The following is a 21685-nucleotide window of genomic DNA, read 5'->3' as shown; positions in this document are numbered from 1 at the left end:
TGAGTAAGGCTAGGGTCTTCAGTGACCCAGCTAAGGATGCTGGGAATCCTAGCTGGTATGTGTAAAATCTTCACCTTTTAGGGTGTTTATAAACATTTTTAATTTGTTGACTATTTCTTTGAGATTATTAGGATAAGATTATTTGGTAGGCTGGGTGTGGTGGCTCACACCTTTAGTCCCAGGACTTGAGAGGCAGAGCGGCAGGCGGATCTCTGAGTTCAAGGCCAGCCTTATCTACATAGTTCCAGGACAGCTGGGGCTGCAGGGAGACCCTGTCTCAAAACAACCAAAAAGTATATTATAGGCACATGCCTTTAATCCCAGAGACTCCGGAGATAGAGGCAGACCAGCTATGGCTACAAGGAGACCCTGTCTCGAAGAGGTCTGTGTGTGTAAGCACACCTGTGTTGTGCAATGCCCACAGAAGTCGGAAGAGAATGTCAGATTCCCTGGAACTGGAGTTACAGATGGTTGTTAGCCACCATGTGGGTGCTAGGAATGGGAACCTAGGTCCTCTACAAGAGCAGCCAGTGCTCTTAACTGCTGAACCAATTCTCCAGCCTGGGAAAAGTTATAACAAATTATATTCTTATATAATATCCTCCATTTAAAGTTTCCTTTTGTTTCACTTACTAGGTAAATACTGTGAAATGCAACCCTGGAATGCCTTTTATTGCTGTGCTATTTTCAGTATCTGAGATGTTTTGTTACTCTGTAATGCCTTGAAGCCCCGTGATGCCTTCCACTCACTATGTCTGTTGATACAGTGAAACCAAGAGAATGGGAAGTTCAAATGGTTTAATGGGGCACTTGGTCCAATCAGTCCAAGAGAAGTGTAGCTCAAATGTGACAGACAGCTAAACTCCTGCCAGTGACATCTGTTTTTGTAAACTGCAGTGACTGACAGATTCCGATTTCTAGCCCAGTTAACCTGGCCTAACTTAAAAAGGCAGCAGATGTCCTGTCTACTTAGTAAGCTATGATGACAGTAAACTCAGGAAGGAATTTTCCTGACATAACATGGCCCATCATGAAAAGAAACATAGGTCCAGATAAAATAATTTTAAGCCAGGCGTGGTGGCACACACCTTTAATCTCAGCACTTGGGAGGCAGAGGCAGGTGGATCTCTGTGAGTTCAAGGCCAGCCTGGTCTACATAGTGAGTTCCAGGAGTTCCAGGACAGTTGGGGCTACAGGGAGGCCCTGTCTCAAAAAGACCAAAAAATAATAATTTTAAAATGCCTATTTAAAATTAGGCATGAGAGATTAGGGCTAGAGAGATGGCTCAGCAGTTACGAACACTGGTTGTTCTTGCAGAAGACCTGGGTTTGAATCCCAGCACCCACATGGCAGCTAACAACTGTCCGTAACTTCAGTTCCAGGGGATCCCACAGCCTCTTCTGTCCTCCAAGGGCATTGCACGACACAGGCACACTTACCTACATGCAGGCATAACACTCATACACATAAAAATAATAAAATACATTTTTAAATGCCTATTTAATGCCCATCTGTACTTCAGTTCAAGGCCCAGAAAATCTAAAAGCCTAGTTGCTGATTGCAGGACATCATACATGAGAAGGGAAATAAAGAAGCTTTCTGACTTGGTTGCTTGGTCTTTTAGACATTCAAAGAATTTTTCCTAACAACAGCACCAACCCAGAGGAAATAAGCTGTTCTAGGAATCTAGGCAGAAGGGAGGGCTGACAGTGGGAACACAGCAATGAACTGAGGTGGTGTGGGAGCACCGTGTTACCTATGCAGACAGGAAACAGGAAGTGAATGCTAGGAAGATTTTCCCTGTGGAAACATGGGAAGGAGTAGAGAGATGTTCAGACTGAAGATGGCTTGGGTAGATCTGATGGAGGGAATTCTTAAGTCATGGGGAAAATGAAATGTTTTGAGTGATGGTGAAGACCTAAGGTCCACATTAGAAGATAAGTCAAAGTCATCCTGGGCTCCAGTCCCTCTGCCACCTAGGCCTGGCAGAAGCTGCTTGGTATGGTGATGGCTGATGGGCAGTACTGCTGAATCCCCTGCCTAAGCTTTGGGAATGGGTGGCAACCATAGGCAATGTGAGTGAAGATGTGACTGCTCCAGGTGCCACTGCTCCAGGTGCCACTGCTGCGTCACTGGGTGGTGTCCACCTTGCTCAAGCTCACCCCAGGTGCCCAGACTTTGCCTCACTATGCCATCGGTCCGCTGTCAACAAGCACCAAGTAGACTTCATAAGTGAAAAGGTTTATAAACCATAAATACCCCATGCTGGACCAAAGGCTGGCCCACAGAAAAATTGGCTTAAGAGAAGCACAGGAGGTTGTTGGGTGTAGGAGGATCGTGGCCTCTGAATTGTCCTTCACAGCTCCCCACTAATTCTGCCTCCTCTTCCTCCTGCCTTCAGGTTTGGCCTGCTGCTCTTCTGTTGGATACTTTGCAGCATTTTGATACAATCCTAAGAAAATCAAACAGTCCTAACCAAAACTGAGGAGGTTAGAAAAGAACCCATTAGAACTAGGCCGAGAGGTGGGATCATCAGAGTTTCTCTGAGAATAAAATGATTTTTTTAACGATTTTTTTTCAATGATTCTGGGGCTGGAGAGATGGCTCAGTAGTTAAGAGCACTGACTGCTCTTGCAGAGGCCCCGGGTTCGATCCCAGCATCTACATGGCAACTATGAACCTTCCTTAACTCCAGTTCCAGGGGAATCCAAAGCCCTCTTCTGATCTCCGCAGCACTGCACTATTGCAGCGCACGGGTGCACTCACATGTAGGCAATACTACTCTTACAGAGGACCTTAGTTTAGTTTCCAGCACCCACATGGGCAGCTCACACCTGTAACTCCTGAGGGATCTGATGCCTCTGCCCTCTGCAGGCACCTGTGCTCATGTGCTCATAATTAAAAATAAAAGGAATCCTAAAGCCCAGCATGGTGGTACACACCTTTAATTCCAACACTCAGGAGGCGGAGGCCAGGGGGAGTCTCTGTGAGATCAGGTCTACATGGCAAGTTCTAGACCAGCTGGGGCTACAGGGAGACTGTCTCAAAAAGATAAAAATAATATTTTGAGACAGGGTCTCCCTGTAGCCTCATAGCTCCAGCTGTCCTGGACTCACTATGTAGACCAGGCTGGCCTAGAACTCACAAAGATCCACCTGCCTCTGCCTCCCGAGTGCTGGGATTAAAGGCGTGCGCCACCACACCCTGCTTAATAATTTCTTATATTAAACTTTCCCTGTTGATATTACTTGTCATTCTGCTGGTTGGACCCTGACTGACACAAACAGTATGGTGTGGCAATGTGGGGTCTAGGAGTGAAAGGAAGAACTCTTTTTTAAAAATATTTTATTATTTTTTTATGTGTATGCATGTATTGCCTACATGAAGGTGTAAGCGCACCCGTGTCATGCAATGCCTGCACTGGACAGAAGCTGTCGGATCCCCTGGAACTGGAGTTACAGTTGTTAAATGCCATGTGGGTGTTGGGATTCGAACCCAGGTGTTCTGCAAGAACAGCCAGTGTTCTTAACTGCTGAGCCTCAGAAGAATTTTCTTGTTTTTTAACATTTTTAGGAATATACTGGGTACAATGGAAGGAAGCAGTGGGCTGGGGAGTGTCTAGAATACTGCCTACCTTTTTTGCATGTTTCTTTGAAACAAAGTCTCATTTCGTAGTCCAGGCTAGCCCTGAACTCACAGCAATCTTCTTGCCTCAGCCTCCCAAAGGCTAGGATTACAAGCTTACGTATGTAGGGGGCTCTAGTTCCGGCCATTCTCTCCTCACAGGCTCTCTGGAGACTCCATTTCCCAGCAACCCCACTGCCATGCGGACTGTGTTTCATGAGCGCCCCCTCGCGGCGCACATGGGCGGACTGTGTTTCCCGGCGACCTTCGCGGCAGGCTCAGGCGTCAGGGCAGATCGTCATGGCTGGGGCTGGTTCTGCTGCTGTGTCGGGGGCAGGGACCCCAGTGGCCGGGCCCACGGGCCGCGACCTCTTCGCCGAGGGGCTCCTGGAGTTCCTGCGGCCGGCTGTGCAGCAGCTGGACTCCCACGTGCACGCCGTCAGGTGCCGGACTGCGAAGGCTGGGGGCGGGGCCTTTCGAACTGGCTTTGTAGGGGCGGCACCACGAAAGGACACCAGTTCTGAGACTTGAGTCTATTTGGGAAAATGATAGGAGGCAGGGTAGAACAGGCGGAAGGCCGTAAATGGGGACATTAAGTGGAGGCCGGCTTGTATCAGAACTGGGAAATACGTGGAATGAGTTTCCTGAGTTCCACTGACTGACCGTGTAAGGCCTTTGTACCTCTTTGCAGAGAAAGCCAGGTAGAGCTCCGGGAACAAATTGACAACCTAGCTACAGGTGAGTGAGCATCCCCCATACCTAAAATCCTTGAATTCTCTTTCTGGACTTTTATGTTTTCCCAGGTTCTTTCTAGGTTAGGTTTCAGTCATTTCTTTTTTTTTTTTTTAATGTGTATGCGTGTATTGCCTGCGTGTGGGTAAGTGCACCCGTGTCGTGCAGTGCCCACAGAGGACAGAAGAGGCTGTCGGAGCCCCTGGAACCGTTAACAGTTAATAGTTGTTAGCTACCATGTGGGGGCTGGGATTTGAACCCAGGTCTTCTGCAAGAACAGTCAGTGTTCTTAACCGCTGAGCCATCTCTCCAGGCTCTGTCATTTATTTCCACATCAGGACTGTCAACGGAAGCGTCTGTTTTAGGACAGGAGTGAAGGGAAATGTCATCCCATTTGTCATTTACTGTACCTGAGCACAAAAGACAAGCCATTACATGTTTGTTGCAACTATTCTCTATTTCCAGAACTGTGTCGAATCAATGAGGATCAGAAGGTGGCCCTGGATCTGGACCCCTATGTTAAGAAGCTGCTTAATGCCAGGCGACGAGTTGTCTTAGTCAACAACATTCTACAGAATGCCCAGGTAAAAAATAATGATTTCCTAGCAGGGCATGGTGGTCCATGCCTGTATTCCAGCATTTGTGTGCTGAGACAGGATTTGAGCCAGCCTGGACTAGATAGGGTTGATCAGGTCAGCTAGGGCTACGGAGCAAGACCCTCCCAGAAAACAAAACCATTTCTTTTAGATCAGGCTGGCCTCAAACAGAGATATGCCTGCCTCTGCCTGGGACTAAGGTGTGCACCGCCATGCCCACCCAGCCCCAAAACAATTTCTTTTTGAGACAGGGTCTCCCTGTAGCCCCAGCTGGCCTTGAACTCAAGAGATCCACCTGCTTCTGCCTCCTGAGTGCTGGGATTAAAGGCGTGCACCACCACACCCAACCCAAAAACAATTTCTAATGATGCTTTACCCTGCTTTATGTCTTCAACAAAAGCCACCAAAATTTTTAAATATGGGGGAAAGGGAGTTGTCACCTGGTCTGATAATAAACCCATCTCCCATACCTTCCCCATACTAGGGCTTTACATAACCTGACAAGTACTGATAAACTCAATTCTTAGTGTCTAGTTGCTACATAATACTTTAGAAGACTGACCAGAAAAGACCAAGCCTAAGATATTTTTAACACCTAGTTGACTCAGTTAAAATCTTTTACAGCAGTCAGAGTCCCTTCTTTTTTCCTGTCTCCTAGGAACGGCTAAGGCGATTAAGCCACAGTGTTGCCAAGGAAACAGCCAGAAGGAGAACAATGCTGGATTCAGGAGTTTATCCTCCCGGTTCTCCAAGCAAGTAACAGCATGGGCCTGTGACCTGAGTGTACAAGCAACCATTCCCCAGCTGCCTTGTTTTGACAGACATCAAAGGAGTCCAGGAAACAGTTCCTTTAGACCTTGGGACAAAAAGGGTGCCCTTTGGTTTCTGTTTGAAGTACTTATTTATGTAGTTGCCTCAAGAAACCTACGACAGGACTAATTTCCTAAAGGACATATATCCTAGCTTTTGCTTCCAAGAATGGGCCTCTACTTTGTTTCTTGAGACAAGGTCTCAAACATGAGGTCCTCTTGCCTCAGCCTCCTGAGTGTTGGGATTATAGGCGTATGCCACTGTGTCTGGTTCAGGTCTCTATACTCCCTTCCCCCCTGGAATTTTTAAATAGATGAGGCATCACATGGTAGAAAATTCAGAAAACATCAAAGATTTAGGGAAGAAAATAAACTTCCACTCCTTCCCTACTTATCAACACAGTTCCTTTCTGGGAGGAATAACCTTCCCTATGTATTTTAAATCCTCCTAGCCAGCACAACTCTTGCTTATTACTGCTTCCTGGCCCCAGGAGAGCATGATACACGAGGGACCCAAAGTCAAGAGCAGAAACCCCAAGCCTTTTTTTTTTTTTCTTTCCCCCCAAGACAGTATCTTTATCTATAGCTCTGGTTGGCCTGAAACTTGCTATGTAGACCAGACTGGCTTTGACCTCAGTGATCTGCTTGCCTCTGCCTCCCCAGTGCTGGGATTGAACATGGGTGCCACCACACCTGACCAAGCCTTTGTTTTTCTAGAGCTACATATTTGAATCCTCTTTTTTCAGCCTAGTTAACCAGTGTCGAGCGTCCATGTTACTAGGACCTAGGCAAGTTGTCCTCTGCCTGATTGCTGCTTCGTTTACATTGAGTACTTAGAGAAGGCAGGCAATTCAAGGTGATTGATCTAACCTCTTACTGTCCTAGATTGAGCATATTAACAGTATTAAGAGTTAATTCAATAAATGCTTGTATTAGGGTTTTGGTGGTTTTTTTTTTTTCCATTACTGTGACAAAATACTTAACAGAAACAACTTAAAGGATTTATTTTGGCTCATCGTTTTAGAGAGGCAACAGAATGTCATGATGATAGGAGTACGTGGTAAGAAAGCCTTACCTCATGCTGGGCAAGCAGAGAAAGGGGAATGCTGTTGGCTTCCTTTTTCCTTTTACTCTGTCCAGTTTATGGGATGGTGCTACCCATATTCAGGGTGGGTCTCACCACTCAGTTAATCTTCTGCAGAACTACCCTCAGACATATGCAGAAGTATGCCTCACCACTCTCCTAGGCCAAGGTGACAATGGAAATCACAATGCTAAAACAGTATTCATTTACTCTGGTATGTTGGAAAGATTCCAGGAGTACAGACTTACAGTTCATAATGAAGAGTACAGAAGGCAAAGATGGGTGTCACATACTGAAGAAAAACAAAACCAAGAGCCCTACTAGGAAGTACTTTAATCATTTTTCTTAGAAAAAAAAAATTCACAGACACTTGACTGTTCACAACATCTCAACAAAGTATTGGTTGGGAGTGGGTAGGTTTTAAAGTATTAGGAAGGTATGGTATCCCACGTCATTATAGGTGGAAGTGGTAGTGAGAAACTGGAGACTTCTAGCTGCTCAGCCACTATCCAAATAGTGGAATGAGCCGAGGGTGGTGGCACATGCCTTTAATCCCAGCACACAGAAGGCAGAGTCGGGTATATCTCTGAGTTCAAGGCCAGCCTGGTCTACACAGCAAGTCAGCAAGTTCCAGGCCAGCAAAAGATATGTAGTTAGACCCTGTCTCAAAAAAAAAACCAAACAGTGGAATGATACTTTTCATTACATTTCCTTTCTGCTATCGCCCCCCCCATGCCACAGAAATGCCACCATTTAAAAAGCCCATGGCTTAGGCTCATCTTCCCCTTGGGCAGGAAGAGGGAAGGTCACTCCTGAGTCTCCATGCTTTCTTCTTCCTCCCCTTGAGGTGGTTCCTCTGTATTCTCCTCCTCTTCCTCTCCTTCCTTCTTCTCAGGTGGCTTCTCATAAGCCCTCTCTGAAGGTGTCACTATCACTCCATCCCAGGTAGATATTTCAGAAGCAAGATCTAGGAGACAGACAAAACAACTTTAGATTAAAAAGCCTAGTAAACAAGGCAACATACACACAGTAGGGGGCTGGAGAGAAAGCTCAGCAGATAGGCACACTGACTGTTCTTGCTGAAGACCCGGGTTCAAGTCCCAGTACCCACATGGCAGCTAACAACCATCTATGACTCCAGTTCCAGGGGACCTGATGCCTTCTTTTGACCGACACATGCACTTACACACATGCAGCAATACACTCTTATATATAAAATAAAAATTAAAAAAAAAATTTTAAAGGTATACCCAATGGAACTACTAGGGCACCTTCAGTATACAGCTTTTTTGTAGATCAGAAAATACTGTAAGAAACCTCTGAGCCACACCACAGTACTCACAGCTGGCATCACCCTCCTGGCCAAGGATCTTTCTAAAGCCACCATGTGAGAGAATTCGAACAAGAGTCTGTGCTGTGTAGCAGACCATATCCTGAAGAACAAGGAGGTAAATTAGCCAAGATAAATGGAAGTACCTTCTATGACTGCACCTATGTGAAAACAGATGAAGACAACTTTCAATCTCCAAATCAGTCTTTGAAGACTCCCAAATCCCATCCTTAAGGACCACATTCCCTTTGCCTTCTGACCAGGAGTAGTCAACACATCATTTCATAGCTGTCCCAATACCTGCTGTTCCAGGGTCATGACTGTGTGTACCCTGAAGTTGCCACTCTCACAGGGGTCAGTGATACCCACTGAACCTGGCAGAAACAGTCCTGCAGCCAGAATCTGCAAGCAACGCCTGAAACAGGAAAGAATGTTTTAAAAGCACACAAAACAGCTTAGAACCCAAACCCAAAGAAACATGATGTACCTGTATGCCACATTGAGGGCCAAAGGCTGCCTCGTGGGATTGTTCATCACAGCATAGTGCCCCTGGAAAAAAGTGGTAGATGGCTACCAAACTGGCAGTTCGTGTTCAAACGAACTGAAATTTAAATCATGAGGAAAACTAGCCATTAAGGTCTAACCAAGATTCCCATGTTTAGAATTCTGAAATGGCTCATTCAGGCATCAGTCTCCAGTGTGACAACAAAGGACTGACAGCAGTAAAGAAAGAACAAGCACTCTCCTCAGAAACTACTCATTTCATGGAGTACTCTAAAACCCCAAAGAAGCAAAAAACTAATAGTCTTTCCTGGATTTCTTGTCTCCCTGTGTCGCCCATACTAGCTTCAAACTTGAGATGGTCCTGTCTTAGCCTCTCAAGGACTGACCAGAATGTCTCTTAAACTTCACTGATTGTCTGATTCTGGTAGATTTAAGAGTAAATCAAAGCCAGATGTGGTGGCATACACTTTTAATCCCAGCACTTGGAGGCAGAGACAGGTGGATCTTTGTGATATTGAGGCCAACCTGGTCTACATCATGAGTTTTCAGGTCAGCTAGGACTACACTGTCTAAAAAAGATCGATCGATCAATCAATCAATCAAATAAATAAATAGATACATAAATAAATGCGAGGAGAGACTCTAGTTGCACCTCTGTTCCTTTTTCGAAGTCAGGACTGAACCCACATACTAGAAAAGGATTCTACCACTGGGCTACATCCCCAGCTGCCCTTTTTTACTTACAAGCAGATCAAGAATCCAGGGTGTGAGGGGCTCAAAGCCAGGAAAACGAATCCTCAAGTCCTTTAGCAATCTGATGAGAACTTTAACTCTGAATGTAAGAGACCCGAGGATTAAAATTCATATTTCCACACCTAAATTACCAGTTGAAGCTGACTATACTATTTAAAGATTCAAGGCTAGTGAGATGGCTCAGCAGATAAAAGTGTATGTTCTATAAACCTGGTAACCTGGTCTCAATGCCAAGGATCCACAGGACGAAGAGAACCAACTCCTAAAAGTTGTCCTCTGCTACACATGCTACATATAATGTGTACACACACAAAATACATCTAAGCGTAATAAAATGTTAAATAACCACACAGTCTCTTCTTTCAATCTTGTTTACTTAAGGCAAAAATCCAAATCAAAACATCACACCTGAAATAGCTGTCAGAGGAAGCAGGAGTATCACTGTTATTCACTGCAGTTAGGTTATTTTTTGTTCGGTGGTTTGAGATAGGTATGCTCCTTGAAGTCAAGATTTCCTGCTTAAGGGGCTAGAGAGATGGCTCAGTGGTTAAGAGCACTGGCTGTTCTTGCAGAGGACCCAGGTTCGGTTCCCAGCACCCACATGGTGGCTAAGAACTGTCTTTAACACCGATTCCAGGGAATCCAACGCCCTCTTCTGACCTCTTCGGGCAATGCACAACACGGGTGCACTTACACATCCAGGCAATACACTCATAAAAATAAAATAGTTAAAAAAAAAAAAAAAATTTCCTACCTAAGCCTCCCAGAGTACTAGGAATACAGACAAGTACCACCATACCCAGCAGCAAAGGTTATTTTAACACAAATGATCGGTGAAGAGACTCACGTGGACTGAGAAGCATTTTCCTCAAACCAGCGGGCATGTCGGATAGCTGCTAAGGCACTCTGCAACACTTTGATATCCACTGGAAAACAAGTGTGACAGGCCAAAAAGAAACACTGCTATTATCAAGCAAGCAACTCAATCCTGATGCCAGCCAAAAACTTGGCAAGAGGACAGGCTACCTTAGCCATCCTTTAAGCCATCACATGTTATCAATGGCAAATCACTTGCCAGAAATTACCATTCCTCCCCCAAGTAAGATCTGAAAATAGGTAAAGACACTTTTTTTTTCCATCTTTTTTTGAGACAGGGTCTTCTGTCTCAAAGTTCCTGGTCTGGCACTTGCTATGTAGACCAGGCTGGCCTTGGATCTCTGCCTCCAGAGTGCTGGGTTAAAGGGATGCTTGCTATGTAGACCAGGCTGGCCTTGGATCTCTGCCTCCAGAGTGCTGGGTTAAAGGGATGCACTACGGAGTACAGCTAAGACACTATTTTTTTTCAAAACTCTATTCCCCTTCATAAATATTTCTGCAGTGTTTTTATTGTTGGTTTTTTTTTTTTTTTTTTGAGACAGGATCTCATTATGCAACCCTGCATGGTCTAAAACTTGCTTTATATTGAAACATAAGATCTGGCTGAGTTCTTTTTTAATCTTTCTTTTTACCTTTTTCTTTTAATTTTTTTTCCTGCTACCCTTTTTTAGGGTTTTGAAATTTTCACTAGGAAGCTGATAAAACTATTTACAAAGAACAGAGAACAAAACCATGGTAAACTACTTAAATTTCCAGAAAGCTTCACACGTAACAGCTGGATTAACATAAACTCAACAACAGCATCAGACTTGGGCTCCTCCCACCCCCCCATATTTCCCAATGGAAAAAAAAAAGACTAACGGTGGAGTTCTGGATCCAGTTTTCGGAGATTGGGTGGCACTGTTGTAATGAGAATTTTCACAGTAGCATCAGAAGAACTGATTTCAAAGCCAGTTTCATTGGTCAGCATGGTCAAAACTAAAAGAACAAAATAATCAAAAACGGTATCTCATTTTTTGTTTTGATTTGGTTTTTCTTTTAAAATTAGTGCAAGTAGGCACACAGGTGTCACACACATGTGGAGATCTCGTTTTCCATGTCGGTCTCAGTGATCAAACTCAGGTCATCAGGCTTAGTGGCAAACACCTTTGCTCACTAAGCCGTTCCTAATGGCCCTTGTTTTGCTATTGAGACAGGGTCTCGTGTAGCCCAGGCTTGCTTCTAGCTGGTTTAGTAGCCAAGGATAACTCTGAACTCCTGATCCTCCTCCCATCTCAGTAGTGCTGGAAGTACAAGCATGTGCCACCACACCTGATTTATGAGGTGCTACATATTGATCTCAGTACTTCATGCATTCTAGACACGTACTCTACCAACTGAATTCTATCTACCCAGCCTTTGTTTTGTTACACAAGGTTTTACTATGTATGTAATCCAGGCTGATCTTGAATTTGCAATCCTCCAGCCTTAGGATATCAAATACTCCTGGGGTTTTAGGCATGCCACACCAAGCCCTAACAGGTGGGCTCGCTCTCGCGCTCTCGCTCTCTCGCTTTCTCGCTCTCTCTCTCTCTCTCTCTGATACAAGGTCTCTCCATCTTGTGCTAGCTGGTCTGGACCTGGCTACGGAGACCAGGCTAGCCTCCAACTCAGAGAGACGCACCTCTGAGTGCTAGAATTAAGGCCTATGTCTCTACACCTAGTTTTTGTTTTAATTTTTGAGACAAGATTTCACTGTGTAGCTGTGGTTGATCTCAAACTCAGGATCTTCCAAGTAATAATTACAAACATATACCACAGGTTTTTAAAAACACCAAGAACTTGTAGGGGCATACATCTATAACAACAGCATGGGTAGAGGCAAGATCACAAGTTCAAGGCCAGCCTACCTACATGAGAACCTGTCTCAAAAGTGGAGGAGAAAATCCACAGCAACAAGAAGTTTGGGGATACAGCTCGGGGGCAGTGCTTGCCTAGCATGTGTGAGGCACTGTGTTCAATCCCCAATACACACACATACATACAAATACAAATGCACACACACCCCAATAACAGCAAAAAAAAAAACCCACCAAAAAAACAAAAAAAACCACCCCACAAATAATAGCAATAAAAGTTCAGAATAAAGATTATTTCTGAATTATAGAGCTTTAGAAAGGAAATCACATTACGTTTGGTGATACATAATCCCAGAATTTAGGAGGCTGAGGCAGGAGGAATGTAAATTTGAGGCCAGCCTGGGCTACTCATTAAGTCTGTTTCCTAACCCACTCTCCCCTATAAAAGGAAATAAAATTTGGATGCCTGAGGCTCTTGCTAAGCTTTCACAAAGTAACTCTTCCTCTTTCATCTACACTGACTAGACTTTCTAAGACCCAGCTCTTATTGTCATTGAAAACAACCAACAACAAACTCAAACCTTCAGTAGGATCCTGTGCTCTCAGGCTTTCCACGACTTTGTTCCCCAGGGCAGCAACAGCTTCCACTAGATTAAAAGGATGTAATGTTATAGTAATGTATTTTCTTAAATTTTCTAAAAATTTATGTGTATATGTGCCTGCTTTTCTGTAAGTGCAGCGCAAATGTGCATGCAGTGGCCCAGAGAGACTGGAAGAGGAAACTAGAATTACAGGTGGCTGAATCAGCCACCTTAGGTGGGTGCTGAAAAACTGAATCCAAGTCCTCTGTGAGAGCAACAAATCCTCTTCACTGCTGAACCATCTCCCCAGCCCCTAGTAATGTTATTTTATGTGGGCTTTTTATATACTGATAAACAACTTGCATTTCCATTTGTACACCAGGGGCTGAAGCATTCAACTAAAAGAATAAATACTTCTAAAGGAGGAACTAAGGCCTGGAGAGAGGATTTGGGAGGCTCAGGCAACAAGAATCCTCCTATAAACACATCTTTTTTCTATAGCAGTGTTTTCCAGGTCAGTGGCACTTAGGACATTTGGCTGGAAAATTCTCTTCAGGGAGGAGGTCAGTCTTGGGCACTCTAGGGTGTTCAGCAGCATATCTGGCCTCTTTCCCCTACTGATGCCAGTAGTACTTCTGAATTGAGACAATCAATGATGTGTTTAGAAACTGCCAAATGTCTCATGGGGAGCAAAACTGCCTCCAATTGAGAAACACAATAACAACGTGTATATTCTTGCAAACACACTGCAGTTTATTCCTCGTCACTCCAACACACATCAAAACCTGCCAAAAATAATTTTCCTGCCTTCCACAAATACTTTCTCATCAGAAATGCTGGGCTTGGGTTGGTGGGTTGGCTCAGAAGGCTAAAAGCACTTGTGACCAAGCCTGAAAACCTTGAGTTCAAACCCCAGCATCTATAGGAGAAAACTTGCTCCCAAAAGTTGTCCTCTGGCATCCATACATTCACTATGGCAAGTGCAGGCCCTGACTCCTTCACATATCACACACATAATTTTTTTTTTTTGTCTTTTAGAGACAGGGTCTCCCTGTAGTCCCAGCTGACCTGAACTCGCTATGTAGACCAGGCTGGCCTCAAACTGAGTGCTGGGATTAAAGGCATGTGCCACTATGTCTACTTTTTAAATATTTCTAGCCTCTAAATCTAACTACAATGTTCAGAAAGGTGGGCTAGGTACTAGGAATGTAGCTCTGGTACATTCTAACACATCAAAGGCCCCATGTTTCAGAGAAAGAGAGAGATACACTTACATGTTGGCAGAATCTTTAATATTACCACCAAGTCAGCCACATTGTGTCCTGTAGTCATTGTCCCCTTTTTGTATGATCCTACCTGTCGGACTTCTTCAATTTGCTGTGGAAATGGGATTCAGGGAAAAAAACTTTAGAAGAATGTAGGTGTCTTGTTCCTCTTGGAACTGTTTCAGTGTCGCTTCTCATTACCCATCATCGACTGGAAGTAGCAGTGATAAAATCAGTTCCCCAAACCACCAAATAAAAGCCCAGTATATCACAGCTAGCAGACAGGGTTGAAACAAATCTTGTCCTCAACATCAGGAATTCCAGAATTCCTCTGTAGTTAGCCATTTTAGGCTTCAATTTGGATAACAGACAATAGAAAAATTAATAGGCAAGGGCCAAAGGATACTTCCATATCCCAAGGATGCTCTTTCTTAGGACTAAGTCATCAAAAACTTACCACTTCAAATGTTCCTGGAGCCACAATCAAGTTGTCAATCACATTGTTTATTTTTGTCACCAGAGAAAGTATAGAAGCCTGAAAAACACCAAAGAGCAAAAATACCCTGAAGTCAAAAACTGTATACAACAACGAATATTTAATATGTAAGGGGAATAATGAAATGCCGAGTTGTTTAAGCTTAGGCAACATTCTTGCTGGGAATCAAACCCAAGGCCTCAAGTGTGCTAGGCCGATGGTCTACCAATGACCTACAATCCTAGCAAGACAACACTCTTCTTAACCTACCTGATAATGAACTCTTTTAACTTTCTTAGCAAAAAGTCAGGACATACCTGCTCAGCAGAATTGGGAGCAAGGTCCTGATTTCTCTTCAGTAAGGCTTCACTGAAAGATGTCTCATCAGGTGCTGGCTTGACCCGGGGAAAAGCCATTTCACACTAAACCAGAAACGAAACCGTATGTTATTTACCAAAAACAATACAAACATTTTTTCCTACTACAACAGAAAAAATTTCAAAATAGAAAAATTTAGCTAGATGTGGTGCACACCTGTATCCCAGCACTTGGGAGATAGAGGCAAGATGATCAGAACCAAGTCCAGCCTGGGCTACATGAGACTTGGTCTCAAAAATAAACAAAACAACAAACAGAAAAATTCTACATTTGCTTATTTTCCTTCCTGACTATCCTGTTTCAGATGCATCACACCCAGCTTATAATGCTTGTTTTAAACTCCTTCAGATGTTCAAATCCAAACACTCATACAAGCTGAGTCTTCAAGACCTCATTGGAGACAGGGTCTTATGTATCACAGGCTGGCACTGAACTTGCTATGTAACTGCGGACGACAGTGAAATCCTGATCCTCCTGCCTCTATCAACTGAGTGCTAGAATTACAAGCGTGCACCCCTGTACCTGGCATATGCAATGCTGGGGGTGGAACCCTAGGCTCTGCATGCTAGGCAAGCATTCTACCAGCTAATCGACAACCCCAGCCCAAGTTCTCATCCCCTTTATTATTAAAATAATAAAACCTCAGTCGGGAATGGTGGTGCAGGCCTTTAATCCCAGCACTCGGGAGGAAGAGGCAGGTGAATCTCTGGGAGTTCAAGGTCAGCCTGGTCTCCATAGCACATCAAGGCCAGCTGGGGCTACAGGGATACCCTATCTCAAAAAGACAAAAAATAAATTAAGTAAGTAAATAAATAAATAAATAAATAAATAAAACTCTGGACTGGAGAGATGGCTCAGTGGTAAGAGCACTGGCTGCTCTTGCAGAGGACCTGGGTTAGGTTCCCAACACCCACATTGCAGCTAACAACCATCCATTACTCCAGCTGCAGGGGATCCCATGGCCTCTTTTGGCCTCCACATGCATTACACACCCATGGTGTCTACATACATGCAGGGAAAACACCCATACACATAAAAACCATATAATCAGCCAAGTGTGGTTGCACATGTCTTTAATCCCAGCACTCAGAAGGTAAAGACAGATGAGATCTATGTGAATTCAAGGCCAGCCTGGTCTACACACCAAGTTAAGACCAGCTAGGACTACAGAGTAAGTACTGGATCAGATGGGGCTACACAGCAAGATCCTGTCTCAAACAAAAATACCCAACTCCATTCACAAATCCATTTTCCAACTACCATTCAACTTCATTAATAAGGGGTTGCTGGGCTCCATTTCTACATTTTTAAGTGAGCAGTGGCCAGGAAACTCCTATTAACCCAAAATACTCACCAAATAGAAATCAAATGGGATGTGGGGCACAAAAGGCCTGAACCTAAAACATGAAACAGTCCACAATTACTCACCAAACAGCAATCAAGTGAAGCCTACACAATGCATCAAAGGTTTTGAAAATGGCAGTCTTAAGAATGGAAGTTCCATAGCTGGAGAGGTGGCTCAGCAGTTTAGAGCACTGGCTGCTCTTGAAGAGGACCCGGGTTCAATTCCCAGTACCCATTTGGCAGCTAATAACCGTTTCTAAGTCCAGTTCCAGGGGACCCAATGTCCTCTTCTGACCTCTTCAGTTACCTATATGCAGATGGTATACTCATATACATAAAATAAATTTTTTTTTAAATTTCTTTTAGGCACTAGAGAGATGGCTCAGCTGTTAAGAACCCTGACTGTTCTTGGAGAAGACCTGGGTTCAAATCCCAGCACCCACAAGGCCGCTTACAACTGTCTGTAACTCCAGTCCCAGGGGATCCGACAGCCTCTTCTGCCCTCCAAGGGCATTGCATGACACAGGTGCACTTACCTACATGCAGGCAATAGACACATACAGAATAAAATAAATAATAATAAAAAATATACTTTTTTTAAATTTCATTTTTAAAAAAGGTAGTTTCTGAGTGGTATCATTCTTGGCAAAGAGGGCCAAATTCATTCCGCAGGATCAGGAAATGAAATGCCTCTAAACCACACATGGCTTCCACGCCAAACTCCCATTTGGATGCTGAAACTAGTTAATAAGAAGCACTCACCCTCCTCCAGGGCCTCCTCTGGAGCCAAAGCGCCCACCACGACCACGGCCTCTGTCACCCCTAGAAAGACACACATTTTACTTTACACCGTGGCTGGCCTCGAACTCCTGATCCTCCAGCTCACCTCCCAAACGCTGGGATTACTGGCGTGCGCCACCACACACAGCCTGTTTCTGGATTTTACCAGGGCTCACGTCAGCTCTACACGAGGTTCTGACACTGGCACCCCAAAGTGGCCCGAGAGTCCTCCCTGCTGAAGCGGCTTCTCGTTTGTTCCTGACCCTGGTGAAGGCTGTGGCGGCACCGGGCGTACGCACGCCCTGGGTGCTCCGGGGTGTCCGGGAGGACACCTCATCCTGAGCCCTCGTAGCCACGGGGTCCCCCGGCGCCCCCGACCCCACCAGGTCCGCCTCCCGCTCCGCCCGCCGCCCAGGCCGGGCTTCCCGCCAGCAGCAGGTACGCAGCCCCTGCTACCCTGACCTCAGTTCAGCCCACCTTCCAGAAGTTTCCGACGGAAAGTTCGAGCACCTCGGCCCCCTTACCTCATGGCGCCCTTAACCACGAACAATGGAGGACGGTCAACCGCCCCTTTGCTAGGAGAAGCAGACAGCCCAAGAGGGTCCGCCGCGCGTCCCAACAAAGCCCCACGCGATAGGCTCCCGCCTCGGCCCGTCCCTTCTGGCTATTGGTTTACGTAGGAACCAATGAAAAACTCCCTCCTGTGTCAGCAGCTAGCCAATAAGGGCAGACGAGACGGAACAGAAACGCACGGTTTCCACTAGGCGCTAGGTGGCGGGAGAATCCAGGACTGCCGATGCAACATAATTTTGTGTAGGAATAGCGAAGGCTCTTAAGTAGTAGGTAGCAGAGTGGCGCAGCGGAAGCGTGCTGGGCCCATAACCCAGAGGTCGATGGATCGAAACCATCCTCTGCTATCGGAGTACTTTGTTTTTTTCCTCTCTGGCCTTCCAGAGAGATGAGTAAGAATTCTACCACGAAGATACAACTGTTTTTCTTCAACTGTTTTTTCCCCAAACAGGGTCTGTGTCACTGTCGTTTGCACAGTACCCTGTTATGTAACCCAAGCTGGCCTGGAACTCTCAGCAATGCCATTGCCCCAGCTTCCCGAATGCTGGAATTTCAGGCCCCTGCCACTGCACCTGAAAACATAACCTAACTTTTCCTTTGTGAAAATACCAGGAATAACTCCATTTACCATCATTACTCGCTCAAAATTATTGCTGCTGTATGATTCTTCTAAGAACTTTACTGATGCAATATTTACTACTGCAGAAATGTAGTCCATATAACTCCACCTAGATTAAAACAAAGAATATTTCTATTAGGCCAGTGAGATGGATCAGCCAGTAAAGGTGACTGCCACCAATCCCGGCTACCTGAATTCGATCCCCCAGGAACCGCTGTGGGCACTCACACACTCTGACACTCGCACACATGCATGTTGTGGCTTGCACACACCCACACTCACACACAAAGTAAATAAGTGTAATAATTTTTTTTCTACTTTTAAAAAAATATTTTATTTTTATTTTATGTGTATGAGTGTATTGCCTGCATGTAATACTTTTTTTTTTTTCTTTTTAGGATAAAGGAGCTGGAGAGATGGCCCAACCATTAAGAGCATTGACTGTTTTTCAAATGCTAGCACCCACATGGCAGCTAACACCATCACTAGCTCCAGTGCCAGGGGATCTGATGCCCTTGGAGGGCATTGCACAACATGAGTGCACTTATAGTCAGACATAACACTCATAGACAGAAAAATAAGTAAGATTTTTTTAAAAATACATATTTTATCACCTGTGAAAGGTAATTAATGACCACTTTGATTTCTATGAATATAGACTAGATTTTCCTTTTTTTATTTTATGTGTATGAGTGTATTGCCCGCATCACTGTAAGTGCACCCGTTGCCCGACGAGGTCAGAAGAGGGCATCAGATCCCCTGCAGCTGGAGTAATGGATGGTTGTTAGCTGCAATGTAGGTGTTGGGAACCTAACCCAGGTCCTCTGCAAGAGCAGCCAGTGCTCTTACCACTGAGCCATCTCTCCAGCCCCTAGATTTGCCTTTAAATTATTTAATTATTATTATTGCATGTGTGCATGATTGGGGATGGGGATGCCATGACCATGGCCTACACGTAGTGGTCAGAAGAAAATGTTGTGGAGTCAGTTCTCTCTTCCATCTTTACGTGGGTTCCAAGGATCGAATTCAGGTGGTCAGGCTTACACACCAAGCACCTTTACCATCCATGTCACTAGCCCTTGTGGGGGGTTTTGATTTTTTGATTTTTTTTTTCTTTTTGCTTTTGGGAGTTTTTTTAGACAGTCTCTCTAGACAAGATCTCTCTATGTACCACTGCCCTGGAACTCACTACACAGACTCCTAGCAACCCTCCTGCTTCAGCCTTCTAAGTGCTGAGATTACAGGCTTATGCCCCCATGCCCAGCTTCATCTGTTCTTTTTTTTTTTTTTTTTTTTTTTTTCTTTTGCTCTTTTTGAGACAGTGTCTCCCTGTAGCCCCAGCTGTCCTGGAACTCACTATGTAGACCAGGCTGGCCTTGAACTCACAGAGATCCGTCTGCCTCTGCCTCCCAAGTGCTGGGACTACAGGTGTGCACCACCACACCTGGCGCAAGTCTTATTTTTCTACAGCTTTGGTGAGGAACTGGCTCTAGGTTCAGTTTGCTGCTGATGGAATATCTTTCAGGTGATTACAGCTGGAGTTTTCCACATAACTAACCTCCCATATTTTCACAGCTGTCATTGAGCCCTGCAACTCCATCCTCACTGCTCCACCCTGGAGCACTCTTAATTGCACTTTCATGGTAAACTATGAGACCATCTATAACATCTGTCCTAGAAACCTTGATATTGAGCATCCAACATATATTAATCTTAACTGCTTTATTAGCCAGCCAGATGGTGTCTTCTGTCACTGCTTCCCTCCAGTTGATGGAGCCTTGAATGTTAATCTGACGGATTTCCATTTCTGTCTCCCTCTGGTCACAGATCTCCTTGTAGTCAGTCACTGAGAAAGCCTAACACAGATAGCCTTCTGGAGTGGAGATCACCAATGTTTGCTTTGAGCTAGTGGGCCACATGGTAAAATGGGTCCTCATCATGGTAAATACATGGCTTTGCTGGCTGTTGTTCTCTGGAAATGTGTTGCTGCCATCAAGACCACACACTGTGGTTTGTGGATTGTTGGTCCAATGGCCCTAAGGCTGGCATTATCAGCCTCACCATACTACTTGGTGGAGACCTAACCCACGAGCAGTGGGCATGCTGAGCAACACCACTGCCATTGCTGAGGCATGGGATCATCTGGACCACTGAGTTTGACCTGCTGTGTGCCAGGTGTTCACTCATATGTAGTGAGGAGATGGAGAAAGGAGAGTTGTTGGTTGTTTTTGTTTGTTTTAATTTTATGTATGTGTGTTTTGCCTGCATGTATGTGTGCCTTCAGAGGGCAGAAAAGGGTGTCAGATCCTGTGGAACTGGAGTTAACGGATGGTTAACCACCATGTGGGTGCTGGGAATTGAACCTGGATCTCCTCTGGAAGAATAGCAAGTGTGAGCACCAGAAAAGAAGTTTTTCTTGTTGTTGTTGTTTTTGGTCTTTTTGAGACGGGGTCTCCCTGTAGCCCCAGCTGTCCCAGAACTCACTATGAGACCAGACTGGCCTTGAACTCACAGAGATCCACCTGCCTCTGCCTCCCGAGTGCTGGGATTAAAGGCGTGCGCCACCACACCCAGCAGAAGAGGAGTTTTTTTAAGGTCCATAAGGACATTGCTGTTCTAGAGAAAAATTATGACGTTGGTATGGATTCTGTGGACGGAGAGGTGAGGAAGAAGGAAGGGAATGCTAGTTACCCATTCCTTCTAGCCTGACACAGCGGGTCATACTCCCAGAACTTCAGCTTCAGCCTTAGTTGACGTTAAAACTTTTGCAGGACCTAAATTGCCAATTCTTACAATATTTCAAGAAAAATAGGAAACGGGAGAGATAGCTCAGCGGTTAAGAGCACTGGCTGCTCTTCCAGAGGACTTGAGTTCAGGCTCTAGCACCTATGTCAGGTGGCTCATAGCTGCTTGCAACTCTAGTTCCAGGGGATTCAATACCCACTTCTGGCTTCTAAGTGCACCCATACATACCTAGTTCACACACACACACACACACACACACACACACACACACTTTTTAAAAATCTGTTTTTAAAAGCAGGGAGCTGTAGAGATGGTTCAGCAGATAAGAGGACCTGAGTTTGCTTTCCGGAGGACCTGAGTTTGGTGCCTCACAACTGCCTCTAACTCCAGCTCCAGGGGATCTCAGGCCCTCTTCTGGCCTCTGAGGATACCTGCACTCACATGTGTGTACCCACACTGCAACACACACACACACACACACACACACACACACACACATAATGTAAAAAACAAAAACCAGGGCTGGAGAGATGGCTCAGTGGTTAAGAGCACTGGCTGCTCTTGCAGAGGACCTGAGTTCAGTTTTCAGGACCCACATGGCGGCTACAAACTGTCCTTAACTCCAGTTCCAGGGGATCCAAAGCCCTCATGGTGCACTTACATGCACACAAAACACAACATACACATTTAAAAAAAAAGAAAAATTGGAAGTCCAAATGCTCATGTACCAGACAAATAAATAAAATAGACTACAAACCAGATCTACCATTTCGAATTAGCCA

General features: G+C 45.0%; 2 protein-coding genes and 1 non-coding gene across 3 annotated transcripts; 2 read left to right on the top strand and 1 right to left on the bottom strand.

The window, feature by feature from the left end:
- Positions 1–3877: 3877 nt before the first annotated feature.
- On the top strand, positions 3878–6700 carry Snapin (SNAP associated protein). Its single transcript, XM_008855347.2, has 4 exons — positions 3878–4067; positions 4316–4362; positions 4822–4940; positions 5611–6700. Exons 1-4 carry the CDS (start codon positions 3925–3927, stop codon positions 5710–5712), a joined length of 411 nt encoding a protein of 136 aa, XP_008853569.1. The 5' UTR covers positions 3878–3924; the 3' UTR covers positions 5713–6700.
- Positions 6701–7159: 459 nt separating this feature from the next.
- Positions 7160–17612, bottom strand: Ilf2 (interleukin enhancer binding factor 2). The gene is made up of 14 exons (XM_008855337.3): positions 17494–17612; positions 16952–17011; positions 16200–16242; positions 14785–14889; positions 14450–14527; positions 14002–14104; positions 12728–12793; positions 11170–11286; positions 10280–10358; positions 9424–9511; positions 8663–8724; positions 8476–8590; positions 8188–8278; positions 7160–7812 (listed from the first exon to the last, which is right to left on the bottom strand). The coding sequence occupies exons 1-14, from the start codon at positions 17496–17498 to the stop codon at positions 7652–7654; spliced, it is 1173 nt and encodes a 390-aa protein (XP_008853559.1). The 5' UTR covers positions 17499–17612; the 3' UTR covers positions 7160–7651.
- Positions 17613–17814: 202 nt separating this feature from the next.
- On the top strand, positions 17815–17886 carry Trnam-cau. Its single transcript has one exon. It is a non-coding gene; the product is annotated as a tRNA-Met (tRNA).
- Positions 17887–21685: the final 3799 nt, after the last annotated feature.

The sequence above is a fragment of the Nannospalax galili genome, unplaced genomic scaffold, assembly GCF_000622305.1.
Source record: "Nannospalax galili isolate Female #2095 unplaced genomic scaffold, S.galili_v1.0 scaffold591, whole genome shotgun sequence".
Taxonomy (NCBI): Eukaryota; Metazoa; Chordata; class Mammalia; order Rodentia; family Spalacidae; genus Nannospalax; species Nannospalax galili.
Note: the sequence above shows the minus strand (reverse complement) of the source record. Positions and strands in the feature narration are given on the sequence as shown.

What these genes read in the sequence shown, in the direction of transcription:
- Snapin (XM_008855347.2), top strand. Translation starts at nt 3,925, where the DNA reads ATGGCTGGGGCTGGTTCTGCTGCTGTGTCGGGGGCAGGGACCCCAGTG. An exon ending in TCCCACGTGCACGCCGTCAG is followed by an intron (nt 4,068 to 4,315) that starts GTGCCGGACTGC and finishes ACCTCTTTGCAG; the next exon opens with AGAAAGCCAGGTAGAGCTCC. An exon ending in ACATTCTACAGAATGCCCAG is followed by an intron (nt 4,941 to 5,610) that starts GTAAAAAATAAT and finishes CCTGTCTCCTAG; the next exon opens with GAACGGCTAAGGCGATTAAG.
- Ilf2 (XM_008855337.3), bottom strand. An exon ending in GCCCTCAATGTGGCATACAG is followed by an intron (nt 8,591 to 8,662) that starts GTACATCATGTT and finishes TTCCTGTTTCAG; the next exon opens with GCGTTGCTTGCAGATTCTGG. An exon ending in CCAGGAGGGTGATGCCAGCT is followed by an intron (nt 7,813 to 8,187) that starts GTGAGTACTGTG and finishes TCTGTCTCCTAG; the next exon opens with ATCTTGCTTCTGAAATATCT.